The sequence below is a fragment of the Nannobrachium achirus genome (assembly GCF_963921795.1).
Source record: "Nannobrachium achirus genome assembly, chromosome: 24".
Lineage (NCBI taxonomy): Eukaryota > Metazoa > Chordata > Actinopteri > Myctophiformes > Myctophidae > Nannobrachium > Nannobrachium achirus.
The window spans coordinates 21,087,937-21,110,020 of NC_137831.1; the positions used below are offsets into that span (position 1 = coordinate 21,087,937).

Here is a 22,084-nt window from a genome sequence, read left to right on the forward strand (position 1 = left end):
AAACAAACTCTGCGTTTTGTCTTGTCGTCGTTTCAGTTTTCTGCAGCCAGACACTGGAATGACACACAAATATCCCAATATCATTCCAATGTTGGCTTTTAAAAACTCTCCATGTAGACATTCTCATAGGAAAGGTTTGCCGTCTTTCAGTCGGTTAGGCCTGCTTGTTTTATCTGATTTACTCTGATTATTGCATTGATGCATTGTAAATATTTCGGTGTATTGACTTTTTTAATCGATTTGTCTTGCTTTGTTGACATTGTTAATAACCTTCCCCACCACAGTCTCTCCTCAGCATCCGCGGCTCCCTCTTCTCCCCTCGGCGGAACAGCCGGGCCAGCCTGTTCAGCTTCCGCGGGCGGGCGCGCGACGTGGGCTCCGAGAACGACTTCGCGGACGACGAGCACAGCACGTTCGAGGAGAGCGACAGCCGGCGCGGCTCGCTGTTTGTGCCGCGGCGCCTCGAGCGGCGCTGCAGCGCCGTCAGCCAGACGAGCCTGGGGGCGCCGCGCATCATGCTGCCCGCCAACGGCAAGATGCACTGCGCCGTCGACTGCAACGGCGTGGTGTCGCTGGTCGGGGGCACGTCCGTGCCCACGTCCCCTGTAGGTCTCCTGCTGCCTGAGGTAACTCGACTGTTACACGGTGTCTGTCAATGCAGGGTTTGATTTTGTAAAGAAATTACTCATTGTACTTATTTTGTATCACATACATGGGAACATAGCCTATCTACAAGCTTGTAGGTCGTCTATTTTGGCAATTTTAGAATTTTAAAAAGTACAAAAACTCTGTCTGATCCGTAGCAGGGATAAAACATACTGTATCCACACCGGCACTAAAAACGAATGACCTGGGGGTTCATTCATTTTTCCTCATCCCCCCCATCAAATCAAACCCTGTGAAATATTTTTGTATTGCCTTGGTGTTATCATTCTTTGTGTTTGAGTGTTGTTAAGCGTCAGTCTTACAGTGAGATACAAATTGGCAGGGTAGGTCCTTATTTTCGAAGGTGAGGTGAGGTTGAGGTGACCTAATCTCTCATAGCCACACAAACAGAGATCTCCACCTGCTGATACGACAGGGGACATGAATTCAATGTTCAGTGGCGAGAATGGCAACTAACAAACCTATGCCCACTGCTTTGAAAACCAATCACATTTCAGAATTATTTCCACACAGTTTTAGGCCATACACTGAAAATCTGTAAAGCTGTAATCATTTTGCTACATGACGAGAATCGGCAGTGTATTGTGTCTCAGTATACTTTTATGATTGTGTTTGTGTACCCTACCTCTTTTGAGATCTACAGTACAGTATGTACTGTTGACTTTGGACAATTTTTGTGAGTCCTTGGGCGATCGTAGGCATTTAAACTTATGTTAATGTTGTGTACATTGAGTATTATAGTTAAACCAGTTGACAGGAGGGTTGTGTGTAATGGATTTCCATTTATCGTAAAAACGACTTAACGTAATCATCGCCTGCGACAGTAAATGCATAACCGTAACATTTAATCTGTTTTCCAAGGGAACGACCACAGACACTGACCTGAAGAAAAGACGCTCAGGACGTTCGGGTTCAGGCTCATATCTGGATGAACCGGGAGCCAGGCAGAGAGCTATGAGTGTGGCCAGCATCCTCACAAACACCATGGAAGGTCAGTGTGTGCCCAAATACCTCTGTATAGACTAGAAATAACATACTGTATGACTATTCAGAGTTGTCAGGTAATTGCAAGCACACATATGTTATCTTCATTATTTATCTATCAGTCAAGTTATCCTCGACAGTACAGGGCCCTTAGCCAATGAGGTGCAGCCAAAGGGTAGATCTTTATGCCCATACATGCATGGTGTTACATGCGATCCCACACTGTTTCGTAGGAACAGTATTTCTAGTTCTAATCAGTATTTTGTATCTTTCACTATTTAACTGAGACTATTATCTGAGACTACAAAGAGAACAATAATTGTCATTATCTATGTTGAAATTCTCTCCCTAAAAGTAGATTTTGTGGTGTACACATCAAAATCATCTTATAATTTAGTAGCTCTCAAAGTGAGGTCCAGGGACCCTCTGGGTTCCTTCCGTGAAGGGGTTCCAAATGAACCTTTACAGGTCTGTAACTCTATGAGAGTTGTGTCGAGAACCACTGTATTACTTACATCACCGCATGGCCTCATCACACATTTCCCAATGACTCCCTTGTCCAGAGCTTGAAGAGTCGAGACAGAAGTGCCCTCCATGCTGGAACAAGTTCGCCAACCGCTACCTGATCTGGGACTGCTGCCCCAACTGGCTGAGGATCAAGGAGGTGGTCAACATGGTGGTGATGGACCCCTTCGTGGACCTGGCCATCACCATCTGCATCGTGCTCAACACGCTCTTCATGGCCATGGAGCACTACCCCATGACCCCCCAGTTCGATAGCGTCCTCTCGGTTGGCAACCTGGTACGTACCATATATTATTTGTTGATAATCTTGCTGATAATCTGTATTAAATGTTCACGTCCGTCTGTGACTCGCTATCACTGAAGTTCTGCTGTGCTGTCGATACAGATTTGTGCCTGGCCTTAGTAGATGGCTTCAGTGCAAATACCTACGTTATATTTTGTTAAATTGAACTCAAGTACAAATTTTACAGTGTGACTTTCACTTGCAGTGGACTATTATTTGACCAGGTGTATCTTTCTTGCCTAATGAATTTTCTGCTGTAATCCTATTCGCTGTGTACATACACCCTCGAGCTAACGCTGAGCTTGCGTGCAAAGCCATAGGCGAAGCTGAACACCTTCATCCTCATGCAAAGGGATGCACTTTACAGTGAACACCCTGGGGTGACAGCACATTAGACCACTGCTACACATCTATAGAAAATGCATTCAAGTCACTACTGCGACCAGCTTTTGGTGCATCTGATCATTCATCAGTGTTCCTCATGCCTGCCTATGGACAGAAGATCAGTCATTAAAACAGTCCAGCGCTGGTCAGAGGAGTCTGACCTTGTTCTACAGGACTGTTTTGAATCAATAGACTCGCCAGTCTTTAGAGAGGCAGCTGAGGGAAACATTGATGAATAGGCTGACAGTGTAACTGTGATCAAGAAATGCATATGATGTAGTCCCCACAAAAAAAACATCTAAGTGTGCGTGGCGCAATAAAACAGAGTTTGAGTTCAAGTCAGGGAATGAGGATGAGAAAAAATTAATACATAAAAAGCAATGAAACTAACATAGTGCAGAGGTGGACGCTCAGCTTAGCACAAACAACAGTAGAAGTCTGTAGTAAGGCCTAAGAATTCTCACAGACTCCAAATCTCCCCTCAAGAACAGGCTCTGAAGAACAGAGGCAATCACCCCCCCCCCCCCCCCCCCCCTTCCCCCATGCCCCTAAACAGCAGCCTTGACCCCTGGGGTGTTCAGCAATGGGACTGCAGTTCACTAACCACTACCCAGCCCCCTCCCCACCCCCATCCCTCACACCTCCTCCCTCTCCTGTCTCTTGTCTTTTCTTGCATTTTAAAGCAGGGGTCGTTTTCAGGCCAAGGACCCCTTAACTGAGAGAGAGATGAAGCAGGAACCCCCTCTACATATTGTATAAATGTGTTATGCAGTTCATCGACCTTTTTGACAGCACTGTCATCAGTCTATGTTGGATTCATGTTAATGTTTTTTCAGACATTTAGCCACTTCAATCGTCGATACGTAGTAAACTTGACCTCTTTTTGACCTATTTTTGACCTCTACACTAAACCTCTTTGCTAAAAATAGCCAATCTTCAAGCTTGAGAGCTTGTAGATCTGCTATTTTTGGCTAAAGTTCTCCTCAGAATAGGGATGCGAGGGTTCAAAGTTTTTAATAGAAAATAATTATCCTATCACACAAGGATTTGGTGGCCCCCCTGTAGTAACTCTGAGGACCCCCTAGGGGTTCCGGACCCCCTGTTGAAGACCCCTGTTTTAAAGGTAGCTCTCCATTGCACCGACGTTGGCACAACCTTGAACCTTGAACCTTTGGCTCGAGCACTGCGGTTGAGTACTTTGTCCACCACCGCTAATATGGCTTCTTGTTGTCTCAAGCAGAGGCTGAGACGAGGAACTGCAAACTGTGTGAATCACACAAAGCTATTTGGAGTGGAGTCCTAGAATTAAAAGCATATTCATAATAGCTTGAAATCAGCATAATAGGTCCCCTTTTATGACTCATTGTATTCCTGGCATGTAGGCCTAATGTGAAAGCCACTTAAGCCACGGCAGGAAAGGAACATACTTCACACCATGAACATCACTGAAGCCAACAACTCATTCATGAACTGCACACCCAACAACCTTCTGTGAATAGCTAAATATTGGCCGTTAGAGAGGTTATCCGTCCTCAGTCCTGTTACATTTTTGATGTATGAGGGCTACGGTTAACGGGAACTAGAGGGAAGAGACAGGTAACGTGCACCCTTGAGTGGGATTTGAATACCAGCACCTTGTGGCTCTGTGCATTAACTGGCTGAAGCACAACCGTTTAATGTCCTTTTAGGATTAGCATGTTTTCTTGATGACTCTGTCTCCTGGTCCATTATGAGTCACACAGTGCTGTGTGACTCATAATGGACAAGGAGACAGAGTCATCTAAACCATTGTTTCTCAACCTTTTTTCTGCATGGGCACACTTTTCATGTCCCAAGAATCCATGGGCACACAAACATAATACGGGAGTGTAAATATCGTCACTGTCGGGAAGAAACCTTGTATTTCCAAGTTTCAAATTTGTACGTTTCTTCGCAAAGTAAAGCCCTGCTTCATCATACAAGGCTGTCGCACAACAGCAGTGATGATTTAAACTAGTATTTTCACTAGTTTAAATAATTTTTAAAATGATAAATACAATACTGGCTTTCAAGCAGTTTCAAGGGGCACACTTGACCCTTCTCAGGGGCACACCAAAGGTCCCCAGGCACAGTGGTTGAGAAACACTGATCTAAACTATAAGGTGCTATATGACTCACTCACTTGACATCCACCAGGAGGGCAAATGCAACAAAAGGAACATGTTGTTTTTCGGTACGTGAGAACTTCTTGCATTTCATTGCATCTATTATAGGTGTATTTTACTTGCGTAGAGGGACTCACAACTTTGTACAGCTGCAGCACAGGGCTTCAGTTGATAATCTGGTTCTCTGTCGCTGGGATAGCGACTGCGGCAGGTTGATCAGGGGTGCCTGTTCATCAGGGAACGGAACCGAGGGGGAAAGCGGGTTCCTCTGCGTGCGTCCTCACTGTCAAGGGAAAATAAATAACTCGGCGGAGACAGGCGGTTGTTTACACTCTCGAGCACGAGCCCTCGCTTTGTTCTTCATGATTCTGTTTTTACAGTTTGGCTCAGCACCAAGACACAGAGCATGTTCGTTAGTTTTTTCTTTTTTTGAATGTTTACACTCTCCCCATGACCAACAAGAAGGGGTCGGCAGTGTCAGGGACAAACATTACATTTTTAACTAGAAATGAATAAAGAAACAGCTGATCAAAGGTGGGAGAAAAGAAAACTTTCACAGCTGCCATCGCGTGCCCTAAAAACCTTAAAGTACAAACAATGCAACATTTGTGATGCATTTACATTTGTGATGTGTAGGTAGGTATTCACTGGCATCTTCACAGCTGAGATGCGCTGTAGGTATTCACAGGCATGCATCTTCACAGCTGAGGTGCGCTTCAAGATCATTGCCCAAAAGAAACTTCACAGCTACCATCACATGACCTCAAACCCAAGCAAAAGTCCAAGCAATGCAACAATAACACACATTCAACAGCTGATGTTTTGCATTTGTGGGTATTCACAGGCATCTTCACAGCTGAGATATGCTTCAAGATCATCCCCCCCCCTTCCCCCCCCAAAGAACTCACAGCTGCCTTTGCATGACCTCAGACCCTCAAAGTCCAAGCAATGCAACAATAACACACATTCAGCAGCTGATGTTTTGCATTTGTGTTCTGTAGGTATTAGCATCTTCACAGCTGAGGTGTGCTTCAAGATCATTGCCCCCAAAAACCTTCACAGCTGCCATCGCATGACCTCAAACTCTCAAAAGTCCAAGTGCTGCCAGAATAACACACATTCAACAGCTGATTGTTTTTGCATTTGTGATGTGTAGGTGTTCACAGGCATCTTCACGGCTGAGATGTGCTTCAAGATCATTGCCCTGGATCCGTACTACTACTTCCAGGAGGGCTGGAACATCTTTGACGGCATCATAGTCAGCCTGAGTCTGATGGAGCTTGGACTGGCCAACGTAGAAGGCCTGTCCGTTCTCAGGTCCTTCAGACTGGTGAGCCACCTGACAAACTGTATGCTTACATTACAACCTGATTATGACTTATTGGAATTCGTCTGATCACAAAGCATTCCCCAGAAGTTACAGTAAGATGTGTGGTCATTTAATTCTGGGGTCTTGCAACAGTGCAATGTGAGAGTTGTAAACACAGACACCTTATGTACCTAATATTTTGTTAAATTATTTAATATCGTGACTTAGCTGTTCAATATACTTGCATGGAGTTGCACATGAGGCCTGTGGAATTAGGTCCATTATTTATACAAAGAAATATGAAATTGTTTAACCCATTAAAACCGGGAAAGCATCTGTGTCATTTTACATTTTAGTATATATATTTTAGAACATACGTTTTTCAGAAAACTCATACAATTAGAAGGCATTTCGTTGATGTCGGGCCGAAAACCTGTTATCTCCATATTCTAACTTTTTGTGTTTCTTCGTAAACGAACGCCCTACTTGATCATACTACAGCGGCACACAAAAGCAAAAGTAGCAGACCCATGCGTTTTGAGCTTGTAGATCTGCTACTTTTGCTGTATTTGAATTTGAATCCTGAAAAGCAAACGGTTTTGGACATATGAGGTTCCCACACGACAGAGACGATTTGTAGAACCAGGTCTTAATGGGTTCATTGTATGTATTTATAATCGAAAGCACGGTAAACTTGGGCACACGTTAGGGCATTCACGAATAGTGATTTTTAGTATTCTAATTATTCGACCTCAAAGTATTCGAATAGTGGAATATTCGACAGGACTGGCCAAACTGTCAAATATTAAGTAAGCAAGAGGCGAACATAGTGCGAGGCGTTGTGAACATGTAGATCTGCTATTTTCACAATATTTATCTGCGGAACCGAGTCACATTAAATGTAATACCTACAATTCCAAGTGCTTGTCAGGGTGGGGTCCCCAGTTCAAATATGTTTATTTTGGGGGTCACGGCCTAAAACGTTTTGACAACTCATTCTTATGACTTCCTATCTAGCCAAGCTTTATAAACTATATATTTATTAAAGAGAAAACTATAAAAAAATAAAAATAAGCGAATATTCGACTTCGGTGAACAACGTCGAATAGTGACGTTGATATTCGAATATTCGAATAGTTGGTGAATGCCCTAGGGCACACATGTATTCTTCCTTTCTTTCCTTCATTCTTCCCTCCTTCCCCCGTCTTCCGTTCAACTCAAACAGCTGAGAGTGTTCAAGCTGGCCAAGTCCTGGCCCACCCTCAACATGCTGATCAAGATCATCGGCAACTCTGTGGGCGCGCTGGGCAACCTGACCCTGGTGCTGGCCATCATCGTGTTCATCTTCGCCGTGGTAGGCATGCAGCTGTTCGGCAAGAGCTACAAGGAGTGCGTGTGCAAGATCGCCGAGGACTGCGAGCTGCCGCGCTGGCACATGCACGACTTCTTCCATTCCTTCCTCATCGTGTTCCGCGTGCTCTGCGGCGAGTGGATCGAGACCATGTGGGACTGCATGGAGGTGGCCGGCCAGGGCATGTGCCTCCTCGTCTTCATGATGGTCATGGTCATAGGGAACCTGGTGGTAGGGGACTGGCTCCTTTCGTCTTTTAACACTGTGCTGTGACTGGTTAAAATGTGTGTGTCGGTTTGCGATACCAAAAAATGCAAAATTGGTTGACTATTCAAACATAGCAGATATACAAGCTCATAGCACGTCGCTTCATGCCGTGCTATGAGCTTGGGAGATCTGCTCTTTTTGAAAACTCATTTTTGTTCAAATCTATATATCGTAACTGTCAGGCAGAAACCTTGTATCTCCAAGTTTCAAATTTGTATATTTTTTCTCGCAAAGCAAAGCACTGCTTCATCACACAAGGCTGTCGCACAAAAGTAGTGAAAACAGCTGATCGACAAGCACACAATGCCTCGCAGTGCGAGGCGTTGTGTGTGTAGATCGGCTGTTTTCACTAGTTTAAACCATTTTTACAATGATAAATACAAAACAAACGGTTTTGGACATACAAGGTTTCCACCCGACAACGACGTTATATTTTTTAAAGCAAGCATTTTTCTTAAAAACTCAAATCTCTTGGGTCCCAGGTCTCAATGGCTTGAAATAGCGCTGAAGTGGTCACTTGTCTGTCTCGTCCTAAAGGTGCTGAACCTGTTCCTGGCTCTGCTCCTGAGCTCCTTCAGCGCCGACAACCTGGCGGCGACCGACGACGACAGCGAGATGAACAACCTGACGGTGGCCGTGGGCCGCATCCAGCGCGGCATCGCCTGGCTCAAGGCGGCCGTGCGGCAGTTCTTCCGCCGGGCGTGCTTCAGCCGCGCCGCCAAGGGCTCCGGCCTGGGCCTGCACGCCGACGAGAGCAAGCCCCTGGACGAGCTGCACAGCAACGGCAAGGGCACCAACTGCATCTCCAACCACACCTCCGTGGAGATCACCATGAAGGACCCCTGCGGCGGCGGCGGCGGAAGGGGGGTGTTCCTGAGGGAGGGGAACGGGCGTCCCGGCGGGGGGCTGGTGGTGGACACGGCGCCGGGGAAGTACCCCATGGAGGACTGCGACTACATGTCGTTCATCCACAACCCCAGCCTCACGGTGACGGTGCCCATCGCTGTGGGCGAGTCGGACTTCGAGAACCTCAACACGGAGGACTTCAGCAGCGACTCCTCGGACATGGAGGGCAGCAAGGAGGTAAGGCGGTCCCCTAATTCCTTCATGCCAGGCATTTTTAGTAGGAACTGGAGTCGAGTTAATTTGGCTCCCCTCGCGTCACTTGCTGTTTCTGTTTAGTTTTGTTTAAAGACCCGCTCCACCACAAATCATGTTTTTGTGTATGTAATGTGTTTTTTTTTTTGCTTAGCCATGAAAACACTGGTGGTTTCTTGCACTCTGCATATCTCTAAAGCATTAATCATAGTTTAAGACAAGCATATGAGCATAAACCTGGTATGCATGCATAATAATCAGCCTCTGAATGGACAACGGACCAATGTGGGACAGCTAAATGCCAGGTATACGTATATTATTGTCTTTGATGAGGCTTTGTGACAATAAGCACGCAAACACCCTCCGTTATTGTGCCCTGTGTCAAACCAGCGCTCATCGGAAATCCAGACTACAAATTAACACCAGGGGTTTCATGGTTACGCTTCAAAAACACACTAACCACGCACAAACATGTTTCCAAGTGGAGTGCATTGTTAACCACTTAAACCCTCTATTGCTGAGCTGAGTTGGCTCTTTACTTGGTGCTCACCTTTTCCCTCTACCAAATCTCTCTTTGGCTAACATTGTCTCTTGTTTCTTGTTTGTTAAGGATGGTCATTAGTCTACACCGTAGTGGAGACTATTCTTCCTATAGGGTCCAGGCAAAAACAAAACAAACATTACACAAACACAAATCATAAAAAGCAGTACAGCCCCTTCTCAGTACAGCATGTTAGTGACAGAATACAACATTTTAGAACAAAATTCGCATAACAAAAATATATGTAAGTTTGTCTGCCTGAATGATAATAATAACCTAATCTAATTTCCTTTCTGGTTATTGCCTCTTTAAGTTCATTTTTTCTAGTTAGAGTCAAATGTGGTGGGAGTACATTCCACTATGCAATGGCTCAGTTACTATTACAGTTTTCTTAACTTGAATACTTTATTCGTCAGAAATATAAACAGCACGTGGCACATTAACTGGTAATAGCTGTGAAAACAAACCGAAGGGTTGCTGTGAGAAAAAAAAAATCCATTCCCCCCCCCCAGAATAAAGCCGCCAGGGTTCAAACGGAAGTCTGCGGCACATTTGTGAATACTTTGGAAGGAGATAACGTCAGGGGGAGCAAGCTCTCCGGGCCAGTCAGAGGCTGTGTGATAATAACATGTCTGCTGCTGACTCACTCATACAGTGAATGCGTCACGCGGCAGAATATTATGGAGGGAGCCGTTTCGTTTCTTGTCTGGCTCTTCTCTCTGCTGCCAAGATGCCCCTCGGTCACAAACTATAACACACAGACACACACACACACACAGGCCAATGAGAAGAATGACTCAAAAATGCCTTGAGCTGATGTAGTAGGTTCACTCACTTGACGTCCTCATTAGATCATAAGGCGCTGTGTGTGTGGGTGTGTGTGTGTGTGTGTGTGTGTGTGTGTGTGTGTGTGTGTGTGTGTGTGTGTGTGTGTGTGTGTGTGTGTGTGTGTGTGTGTGTGTGCGTGTGCGTGCGTGTGTGCGTGTGCGTGTTTGCGTATTACATGGTTCATTTGACAGACATACAAGCGAAGGCACTCCGCTATAACCTGTTGAAGATATTGCTTAATTTTGCGTACAAGCCTTTGGGGGAAGTGTGTGTGTGCGTGCACGTGCACGCGTGTTAGTGTGTCCTGGGTTAGAATGACACAATATAAAATACATTTGTTATTTGGCTTTATAAACCTTGCATGAAGTGATCTTCAGATGATATTGAACACTGTACAGTATCTACTCTGCCATAGCAGGTTGCCATTGTTTAGGCATGAGCCAGATAAACAAATTAGAAACATTAACTCCTAAACTATGTGATGCAATATCTTCCAATTTGTGCATACTGTATCTGTCACAGGGTTTCAAAAGGTGATTCATGCCTGACACAAGATTCAGTGATTCAGAGACTTCATCATTAATCACATGCCTCATACATGTATGATAATTGAAATGTTAGTCAAAGTAATGGCCAACAGATATACAGATGTACACTGCGGTTGCCTCGCTCTTTTCACAAATTCTTAAATGTTTTTTATGTTTTATTTGTAGAAATTATTAGAAAAAAAGAAAATATATTAAATATTTTTGAAGTTTTAATTGATAAAAAGGGGGATATTTAATTGTGGCACATAAAAAGTGGTCGCGACGATACATGGGTATCCCACTGTTTGGGAAATGGCGATCTAGAGTGAATTGCAGGCCAACGTGTATCTATTCTGCACGGCAAGGCCCAAATATTTGCTTCTGGGGTCCCTGGAACAAAATATTTTGAGATGGGGGTCCGCAGCCAAATACATATAATTTTGGGGGTCCTTGACATGACAAAGTTTGAGAACCACTGATATAGGCCGATTCCACAAATGTCTTCTAAATCCTAACAGTTTTCTTTAAAAAAAAAAGAAAAACATATGTTGCTATATCAGTGGTTCTCAAACTTTGTCATGTCAAGGACCCCCGAAATGATATGTATTTGGCCGAGGACCCTCATCTCGAAAAATACTTTTGTTCCAGGGGACCCCCAGAAGCAAAGATTTGAGTTAAAAACGTTCACTCTAAATGTGGGTCTTGCCTTTAAACTAGATGCAGAATAGATACATGCGGCAGGCAAACCCCAAGTCATGAGTGGTCTGCACTCAGGCATAGAAGGAGCACTAGCAATACGCGTCCCCTGGCGATGTCAACCTGCCACGGTGGGCGTGGAGCCAGCCTGCCTCCCTTCCATTTTAACCTATTTAGGCCTAGAATTATTGAATGCTTTAACCAGTGAAAAATAGCAGATATACAAGCTCACAGCGCGGCACCGAGTGCCGCGCTGCGAGCTTGTAGATCTGCTATTTTTGAAAAAGTCGTGAAAATGTGTGCAAATCTATGAATATAGGTATTTTCAAAGCGAACGTTTGTAACTCAAATTTTGCTTCTGGGTGGTCCCTGGAACTAAATATTTTGAGATGGGCGTCCGTGGCCAAATAAATATCATTTTGGGGGTCCTTCACATGAAAAGGTTTGAGAACCACTGACATAGTAGTCTCTCAAGAACAGACTAACTGAGCTCCAGTTAAGTGAAAGGGACCTTTTCTTTGACGATGGCTGGCCAGATTGCTGACATAGAAACATGGGTTTTTCAAAAAATCTTAGAATGATTCAAAAGACACTTATAGAATCGGGTCAAAATTCGAATTTTCACGATTTTTCAAAAATAGCAGATCTACGAGCTCGCAGCGAGGCACTCGGTGCCGCGCTGTGAGCTTGTATATCTGCTATTTTTCAATAGTTAAAGCATAAAATAATGATACACAATATGTGTACCCGTTCTGAATGGCTTAAAACTACCCCATCTAGTCTATTTCCAGCCATGGCAGCACTTGTGCCAAATATGGATGAGGCGAGGGCGAGGCGCTGCTGGCAGAATGCCAGTGAGGCTGCTCCGTCCTCACCACCTGCAGGGGAGAACTTTGATGGATTTTAGAGTAGTAGTACAATAATACTACGATGCTGGCATACTTCATTGCATGACAGTATGACGGACAAAAGCAGCGAAAGAAAGGTTGAAAATGGTTCACCTATAACAGGGTTCCCCAATAGGCGGCCGGGGGGGGGGGGGGGGGGGGGGGGCTACTGTCTGGCCCACACCAACCCCAGTAATAATGGTGGTATAAGAGCAGCAACAACACTAGTATATCGTCGTTTTCGGGTGGAAATCTCGTATCTCCAAATTTGTAGGTTCTTTCGCAAATCATACAAGGCTGTCGCACAAAAGTAGTGAAAACAGCAGATCTACAAGCACACAACGCCTCGCGGTGCGAGGCGTTGTGTGCTTGTAGATCGGCTGTTTTCACTAGTTTAAATCATTTTTAAAATGATAAATGCAAAACGAATGGTTTTGGACATATAAGATTTTCACCCGACAACGACGATATCTGAACTGTCGCAGTGGCTGGAGTAGCGGGAACGCCGCCGTTGCCCCCTGCAATGTTGTGGCCCTTGGTACCCTAGACAAGACATAATTCGGCCCTTGGGGAAAACTAATTGGGGAACCCTGACCTATAATAACAACATGCCCAGGGTTGCATGCCAGGTTGCAAATGCTTAGAGGGTTGTAAGTGATGCTTTTCTTTTTTTTAATAAGGGTTTAATGGCTCTATATTCCCATTGTAAATATTATATGCTGCAGAGTGATTGTTCAGTAACCGGGGTCTCTCCCTGTCTCGCCAGCTCTTTTATAAAGCAGAACATTTTCAGGTCTAGAGGTATACAAATGCCATCCAATGCGAGGAGACTGAGCAGATACAATTTGAAGTTAATAAGTGGGTTCCCTCTCCTGACTGGAATTCATGGGTGACCCACCTGAAAACGTGTCTTCTGTTTACTAAAGCACTAGAGAGAAAGGGATACCCCCCGTCACTGAATAAACACTATGCCAATGATTACTGATCAGAATAAAAAGCTCAGTTTTTTTAACGTTTTACTTGCAGTTTCTACCAAGTCTTTCTATGGAATGTATAAATATTCAACCAATGAAAAGTATTAATATCGGCTCAGGACTAAATCATAACTACGCTGGATCCTTTTGGAAAACAGGTTATTTCCCCTCCCCCACCTGAAAAGCAACCGTTTTGGACATCCAAGGTTTCCACCCGACTAGTGACGATCTATAACACATGATATATCACCTGTGTGTAGTGTTTGTTCCCTCTGGTCAACCTGTCCCCTCCTCCCCCCAAACTGTGCTGCAGTGTTGCCCGATTTTGCAAGAGAAGTAAGCAACCAGGTGGTCTTATATGAAAACAAGCGCAGAAGAAGCGACTAGTCTACATGAGCACTTTAACCCTGTATTAAGTACATCGGATGTTCAAAAATAGCTGATCTGCAAGCTCACGACGATCAGCTATTTTCAGGTTGTTAAATAAAAGACAAATTTGTTATATTTTTGAAAACATTTCAACAACACAAATCTGATACGGGGGTCCCAGGCAGAAAATCCTTTTTAGAAGGGGGGGCATCCATGGACAAATACATATTAATTTGGGGGTCCTTGACATGAAAATGTTTGAGGACATCTGGTTCAAACTACTTTTAGGAAGCAAGCCCAAAGCAACTACACTAACCCGAGTCCAAAAAACCCCAACCCAAAACTACCAACATTCACAAACAACTTCACAGGAAAAACAAGCCCGAGGCCGCTTATAATAAGCAGACCTGGCAACACTGCTGTGCTGTGTGGCTGACAAAATGACATCTAGACGTTGTATTCAGTATTCTGGCTTTTTTGGTGTGTCTGCGTCACGTGACTTACCTTGTTTAATCCCCCCCTCCCCTTCCCCCCTCCATCTGTTATTGCAGCTGTGTCACAGGCGCTCTCAAGGTTTTCAATGAGCGAAGAATTGTAAGACCACTTTATTGTACCATCGTAGCACTAACCATGAGGACTGCCTATGCCATTTACAGACAAACGACATGTTTCTTGCTCATACTTTCAGTGGATTGCCCATTTTCGTCCCTTGCCTGGTCTGCCCTCCGACAACCCCCCCCCCCCCCCCCCTGTGCTTTTTGTTCCCCCCTCCCACCTACAGCAGCAAATTCAAAGCTGTAATCTTTGAGTTTTCCCCTCTTTACCCCCAACCCAACACCTTCATAATCCTATCTCCAGACATCCGGCCTGTATTGCCGTTACAAACCATTACCAATGAGTGACACCACCCTCTTCCATTGATAGACAAACCCATCTAACATGTTCTTTCGCTTTTGATTTCCATTTGCTTGGTTTTGAATTGACAATGGGACTTGATTGGCATCCACAGCACCCAGAGCTTGAGAATGAAGTGAGAGAGCGAGAGGGGAAGGAGGAAGCGATTGAGAATCTTTTAAAAAAAAGATATGGAGGAATGAATTTTGCTGTAGCTTAACAAAATTCATTTGTCTGGCGGTTCACAGCCCATGAATACACACTTCACATACTTGTACCTTTTCTGAGATAGCCTACTTGGAAAGATAAAACATCATTTATTTTAAACCAGATGTGACTAAAGGGACAAATTAATCACCTCTGAATTTGCAGATTGGCATAAGTAACAAATAACATGTGCTAAGGTTCGTTCTGTAAGAGTTTTCTGATTATATTTGTCATGTGCTAAATGAGGGCCTTTGGTTGATTTATGTTTTTCTTTGTTTTTTGTACTTACTGGCTTTCATAATCTCAAGGTCCCAATTCTGATAACGTTACAAGCCAGTAAACATTGCCATGAAAACAAAGTTACATTTCACAGGATATTGGTACAAATTTCGGTTCTTAAAGACCTGGTCTGGGACTATGTTTATGAAGCCTGTGTTATTCACCTTCGGCCACTGCAACTTAGCTGGTGCATAGCTTGTTTTTACGAGACAATATTTGAACTTTTGGATAAAATTACTATGATAAAAGAAGAGCAGGTTAAGAGGACAAACCTCAATCTGTATATAAAACTATAATCCAGAAGAGGTAAAGGGGTCCCTGATTGAGATAGAGAAAGAAAAACCACAGAGGAGAATGCCCTCTGAGAAAAGACGCGTATGTACTCGTTGAGCAGCATGCTTCCATCATTCCCATGCCGTATTAGCTGGGTCCCACGGCAATCAGAGCTGCTGCACTGTCTAGGATGACATGTACTGGATATGATGCCCAATGAAACAGATGGGTAGCTAAACAACACACTAAACCAGGGGTTTTCAAAGTGGGTGACGGGGCACCCTGGGGTGCCGCGACGGCAGTCCAGGGGTGCCGCGAGATCATTTGATAATATTTGGAATTTATTTGGACACTTGACAAAATGTTTAGTATCATTTTAAATTTGAAGTACAAAGTTATTTTCAGTCAGTTCTAACCAAAATGGCTATTATCTCAACGTTTTCCTCGCAACATAATCACTAAAATATAATTACTGTCAGGCAGAAACCTCTGTCGCACAAAACTAGTGAAAACAGCCGATCTAGTTGTTTGCTTGTAGATCTGCTGTTTTCACTAGTTTAGTACATTTAGTACATTGTTTTGGACATACACGGTTTCCACCCGACAACGACGATATGCTATAAATATAAGGTGCTGGGAGTGAAAACTATAATGTAGGGGTGCCTCGGATTAAAACAATATTTATGGGGTGCCCTGAGACAAAAAAGTTTGGGAACCCCTGCACTAAACAACCATATTTAAATATTCGACTCTATGTAGATGATGTTTTACTGTACATGACATGCCCAAAAAGATTATCCCTTCGTGTTAGGAATTTCAGAGTGATGCCAGGGTAGAAAGTCTCAACTCAACCCACAGAAGCATTGCCTCTCATAACCAACGTTTTGTGCATGCCTGAGAGAAATCGAGAGAAACATGTACCACTGAGTCCCCAACCATAAACTTGTATGCTTCCCGGGTATGCATGAGAGCTAGTTCTACATCTCTTACACAAGGGAACAGGCAAAAACAGCAGACCACATGGTGTCTTATAAACAGTGCACAGTACTGGTTTTTGCTGGTAAGCTAATGTGGTTCTCCGTCTACGTCCACACGAGCAGATGAAGCTTGTACGCTGCTTTTAAGGAATGGAAATTGTGTGTTTTCATGTCATTGAGGAAAATGTTCAGTGTTTTTGGTGGGTGGGCCATAGGCTTTGGGTGGGGAAATTACTTTGACTTAAAAAATAAAAAATAAAAGTAGAAGCGATTTTTGGAAAATGGGGTCATTATGTTTAGACGCATGGATCAATGCTGGGCCATTTTCAGTAGACATGAAAATACTACTACAGCACACGTTCTGCTTGGTACTATTTCAGGCTTGAAATGATAATGCACTGGAATACTGCATGCACTCACCCTCAGACCGAGGTCACGTCAAATGTACCCACAGTGCACGTCACTGAGGCCCACCCCCTTTGTGCTGCCACAAAAAAAAACTGATTTGGACCCAACAGATCAAAACGATATCAAAGCCTGTAGGTACTTTTGATCGATGCTGCATGTGACAATGAAAAGCGATAAAACGATCGCAATGATTTTCTTATTTAGAGTCCAACTCTGTGAGCTATGTCAGTGTCCGGTCTTCAGACGAAGGTAATAAGTGACACGGGTGGATTATGACATGAAATAAACCAGCTCAGAAGGTTGGCTCCAATAACGCATGGAACTGATGATTTCCTGGCGTTGCAGTTTGACATTGTCTCTCCCCGACGTTTCCCTCCTCCTTCCATGTAGAAGCTTGATGTAGGATTTGAGGTGCCGCCGCGTGAACGTGAACGTGAACGTGAGCGTGATCCGCGTGATCTCAGCTCCTCGGAGGGGAGCACGGTGGATATTCGACCCCCGGGAGGTGGAGGAGATGGATGCGAGTCGGTGGAGTTGGAGCCCGAGGACTCCCTGGATCCCGAAGCCTGTTTCACTGAAGGTGAGAGCGGAGTGAGGGTGAAAGGATTATAGCCTAGTGAGGGTCACGGGAAAGAAAAACAATATGGACAGTGTGGAAAAGGTATACGTATAAGCAATAATACACAAGAGGCCATTGTATATTGAGATTATATCACAGCTAGGGTGTCGCTTTTAATACCTGTAGCCAACCTAGCGGCATAATCGATATATCAAGGCATGTCGTGTATTATTTCCTTCATGACACTAATGCCACTTGTATGCAATTAAGCAATTTTAACAGCCAATCTGAAAGGAGAACATCAACACGTTCCAATGGGGAACGTGTTTGACTGGGTTATATTTGGTGGCAACACTGGCAAGAAGTCAATCCAGTACTTCAACAATATTTGGAAATTCAATCCAAAGACCTTCTCATGGACAAAGGTTGAGCCCAAAGGGAAAGCCTCGTATGGGATGGCTTGGATGGGTTGTTGCATGTTGGGTGAATGTATCATTCTCTTTGGCGGACCCAGCAGCACACTTTATGACCTGCATATCTTAGATTTAAGTCCTAATCTGAAGATGTTATGCAAGCTAGCAGTGACATGACATCAGCTGGGAACTGGGAGTTCTGGCTGCCAACAAAAACTGTATGAAGGTGAAGAAAAGGCCTGCACACTTCTCTTAAGGGGAATAACAACAGCAGGAAAACACTCCCTTTTATAGGCTAATAATAGGGGAGGGCACAGGTGAACTCCATTGGAGGTGTGATTGAATCAGGTAGCTCTATATGGGCAGGTAACAATACAATACATCAAAAGGGCAGAATACATTAGAGCTATAATTGTAGGTCCAATACATTAACATACCTTTTGAGTAATCATGATTTAAGAAAATATTGAATAAATATCTACCATGATTGTTGAAAAAACATTTACCAAGTAAAAAATTAATCTGAAAACATCCTATAAAAATCAAACCTCGGTTCGAAGTGGAGCGGTGAATCTGAGCAGCTATACCCTGTGTGTGTGTGCGTGCGTGCGTGCGTGCGTGTGTGTGTGTGAGTGAGTGTTGAGTGTGCCTGGCCTGCACAAAACAGCGCACCTCCTTTAACTAGTGTGTTGTGTGTGGCCACTAAAGGTATTGCCAGGCTACGGACACGGCCACCCAGCCAGCCACCCACCCACCCACCCACATACCCACGGACATACCTGTCTATTGGGAGCGCTTTCACCGCTCCAAAAAGAGAAACAAACTGTGATCCCATGCAGACAGTGTAGGGATATACACAGTGATTGGTAGTCTTTTCAGGTGGTTGTATGTATTGTGCACCACTGCCACACCAGCTCACTCTCCCCCCCTTTGCACCAGGATGTGTCAGCAGGTTCCAGTGCTGCCAGGTCAACATCGAAGAGGGTCATTGGAAGAGCTGGTGGACTCTGAGGAAGACCTGCTTCATCATAGTGGAGCACAACTGGTTTGAGACCTTCATCATCTTCATGATCCTGCTCAGCAGCGGAGCACTGGTGCGTGTGTTTGTGTGCATTTGCTCGTGTGCACATATTAATGATATTTTATCGAGATGCAGGGGTGTAAAGTAAGAGAGTACATACTGTACTTAAGTACAATTTTGAGTTTTCTTCTTTTTTTACAATTTTTTTCCCTTTTCTTTATCTCTGAGTATTTCACATTTTCAGTCCTTTTACTTCTATCCCCTACATCTCAAATATTGTACTTTTACTCCACTACAAAATATATTTTTTGGGTCTTTTTCTGAATTATTGATAGGTACCGTATACAGTAAGTTGACAGGAAATGGGGAGAGAGATGGGGGGGTGTCATGCAGCAAAGGACGTTGGGAACGGGAATCCAACCCACGACACGCTGTTAGGCCGGATTACCAGCCTAGGTGCCTGGACCACTACCCTGTGGCCCAGGCCCTCCGCTACAATTATTGGAAAACGTACTAGTTACTTTGTACATTTTGATCAATATTACAAACCATACCAAAATACACTGATGATTGTGCTGTCAAACGATGAAACTATATGGAATCTACGAAAAAGGTTGTGGGGGTCCCTGCTTCATCTCTCTCTCCCAACTAAGGGGTCCTTGGCCTGAAAACATCGAAGACCCCTGCTCTATACGGTTCGACTGACTCTGTTGCTTTCCGCCGCAGGCTTTCGAGGACATTTACATCGAGCAGCGACGGACCATCAAGACGGTGCTGGAGTACGCCGACAAGGTGTTCACGTACGTCTTCATCCTGGAGATGCTGCTGAAGTGGGTGGCGTACGGCTTCGTCAAGTACTTCACCAACGCCTGGTGCTGGCTGGACTTCCTCATCGTCGACGTATGTGCAGATCCAATGAGCTTCTCCCGTTCGCATCGACTGACTGATTTTGATCATTTAACCTATTAAGACCCAAGGTTGATTCTATAATTATGTCCTCTAAATCCTGGTGGTTTTCTGAAAAACTTGTGTTTCTATATCAGTGGTGCTCAAACCTTTTAATGTCAAGGACCCCCTAGAATTATACAGTATGTATTATACTGCGAACCCCCATCTCAAGATATTTTGTTCCAGGGACCACGAGAAAGAAAGATTTGAGTTACAAATGTTGGCTTTAAATATATATATTCAAAGATTTGCACACATTTTCATGATTTTTTTTAGCAGATCTACAAGCTCATAACGCGTCACAGAGTGATGCGCTATGACCTTGTATATCTGCGATTTTTTATAAAATAATAAGTATAAAATAATGGTTAAAGTGGTTAAGATGTAAAGTGACACAGATGCTTTCCAGGTCTATACAATGTACAGCTTTGCACACAGGGGGAAGGGGGGGTCTTTGGTTGCTTATTGTGGGAGAACCGGGTGGTTTAATTGGGGGCTTATCCGGATTGTGTTTGTCCTTCCTAAAACCCAGTATTGTAATACTTCTCTCCTACATGTTGATATTCCGTCGGTTACCAGGGGCGTCACAAGGGGGAGGAAAGGGGGGGGACTGAGTTACTAGGGCCCAAGGTGGAGGGGCCCTAGTAGCTATTGAAAAATAGCAGATATACAAGCTCACAGCGCGGCACCGAGTGCCGCGCTGCGAGCTTGTAGATCTGCTATTTTTGAAAATGTGTGCAAATCTTTGAATATATGTATTTTTTAAGCGAACATTTGTAACTCAAAATTTGCTTCTGGGGGGGTCCCTAGAACTAAATATTTTGAGAGGAGGTCCGTGGCCAAATGCATATCATCTTGGGGGTCCTTCACATGAAAAAGTTTGAGCACCACTGACATGGAAACATAGGTTTCTTGCACACATTTTCACATTCTCCCCCCAAAAATAGCAGATCTACAAGAGCTTGTATATCTGCTATTTTTCAATCGTTAACATTCATGGGGGCCCCACAGTGAATCCTTGTACCCAGGGCCCAGAATTTGGTGTGACGCCCCTGTCGGTTACAATACATGTGCATGTAAATGGTGCATTTATATAGCGCTTTTAATCCAAAGCGCTTTACATAGATTGTGCATTACATTCACCCATTCACACACACATTCATACACCGGTGGCGGAGGAAGCCATGCAAGGCACCAACCTACTCACCGGGAGCAATTAGGGGTTCAGAGTCTTGCCCAAGGACCCTTCGACATTAACTCAGGGGGAGCCCGGATTCGAACTGGGAACCCTACGGGATTTATACCCTTCGTGCTCTAATACCAGTTTCTCTACCCCTGAGCTATGCCGCCCCTTGGCAACCTCTTTCCGTCCTCTAATTTGACATCATCGTCTTCTCTCAGGTGTCTCTGGTGAGCCTGGTCGCCAACGCTCTGGGTTATTCTGAACTCGGCGCCATCAAATCTCTGCGGACGCTGCGGGCCCTCCGGCCCCTAAGGGCCCTGTCACGGTTTGAGGGCATGAGGGTAAGAACAAAACAAAACCTCTTGTCGCCTGTGTGTTCCTTGTCTGTTTTAAAACGTGTGCCCGCAAAGGTAGAACGGCAGTTTCTCAGAGGCAATCTTTATGCAAGGCTCTTTGCTTTCAAGTGCTTAGTGGAAATCCGATTATGTAAATCTTTAAAGACCAATACATTATTTATCCTTTAAGAACACATAAAGTATATTTTAGAGATGACTAACAAGATAAGAAATTGTGGATAATTTCTCCACAGTTTATTATGTATAGCAAACAATTTAATACGTTTTCATCCGTAGATGTACATGTCAATTGTGATTACAAAATAGAAGAAACCACAATGTTCTTGAACGACTGTCCTTCTATAACGCATGCTTGAGTTCAGAACTCTCTAGACATGTCTAGAGAGTTCTGAACTCAAGTCTTTTGTCCTTGCGATGCACCGTAGTTCTTATACTGTACTTTGCCTGCATGATCTTCACATTTGTGTCAACAGATGATGTAACTGTACTGTTTATAGCCCTTCTCTGGCACTATTTTCTGACATTGCTTTTGTGGTGCCTCTTTGACCTGTAATTGTTTCTTTGTTGTGTGTCTTTTTTCATTTACAGTCTAACAAAAATGTTGTGACTTCATCACTCCTCTCTTAAGGTCTTTTTCTGTTTTGCTTTTTTACTTCTCCCTTTCTCTCAAATCATGAGCCTGCCCACCTTCTCCTGTCCAACTGTACTCTTGTTAAAGAAAATAACCATACCA

The 22,084-nt window shown here is 44.2% G+C and overlaps 1 protein-coding gene across 1 annotated transcript in view; it reads left to right on the forward strand.

Moving 5' to 3' along the window:
- LOC308279990 (sodium channel protein type 2 subunit alpha-like) overlaps window positions 1-22,084 on the forward strand; it is a gene marked incomplete at both ends in the record, with an annotated part of 57,958 nt that overhangs the window by 20,773 nt on the left and 15,101 nt on the right. The window contains 10 exon segments of the mRNA XM_080720228.1: window positions 285-626; window positions 1,528-1,657; window positions 2,214-2,452; window positions 6,143-6,316; window positions 7,521-7,877; window positions 8,451-8,996; window positions 17,316-17,451; window positions 18,783-18,937; window positions 19,591-19,764; window positions 21,214-21,336. Coding sequence (XP_080576354.1) covers window positions 285-626; window positions 1,528-1,657; window positions 2,214-2,452; window positions 6,143-6,316; window positions 7,521-7,877; window positions 8,451-8,996; window positions 17,316-17,451; window positions 18,783-18,937; window positions 19,591-19,764; window positions 21,214-21,336 — 2,376 coding nt within the window.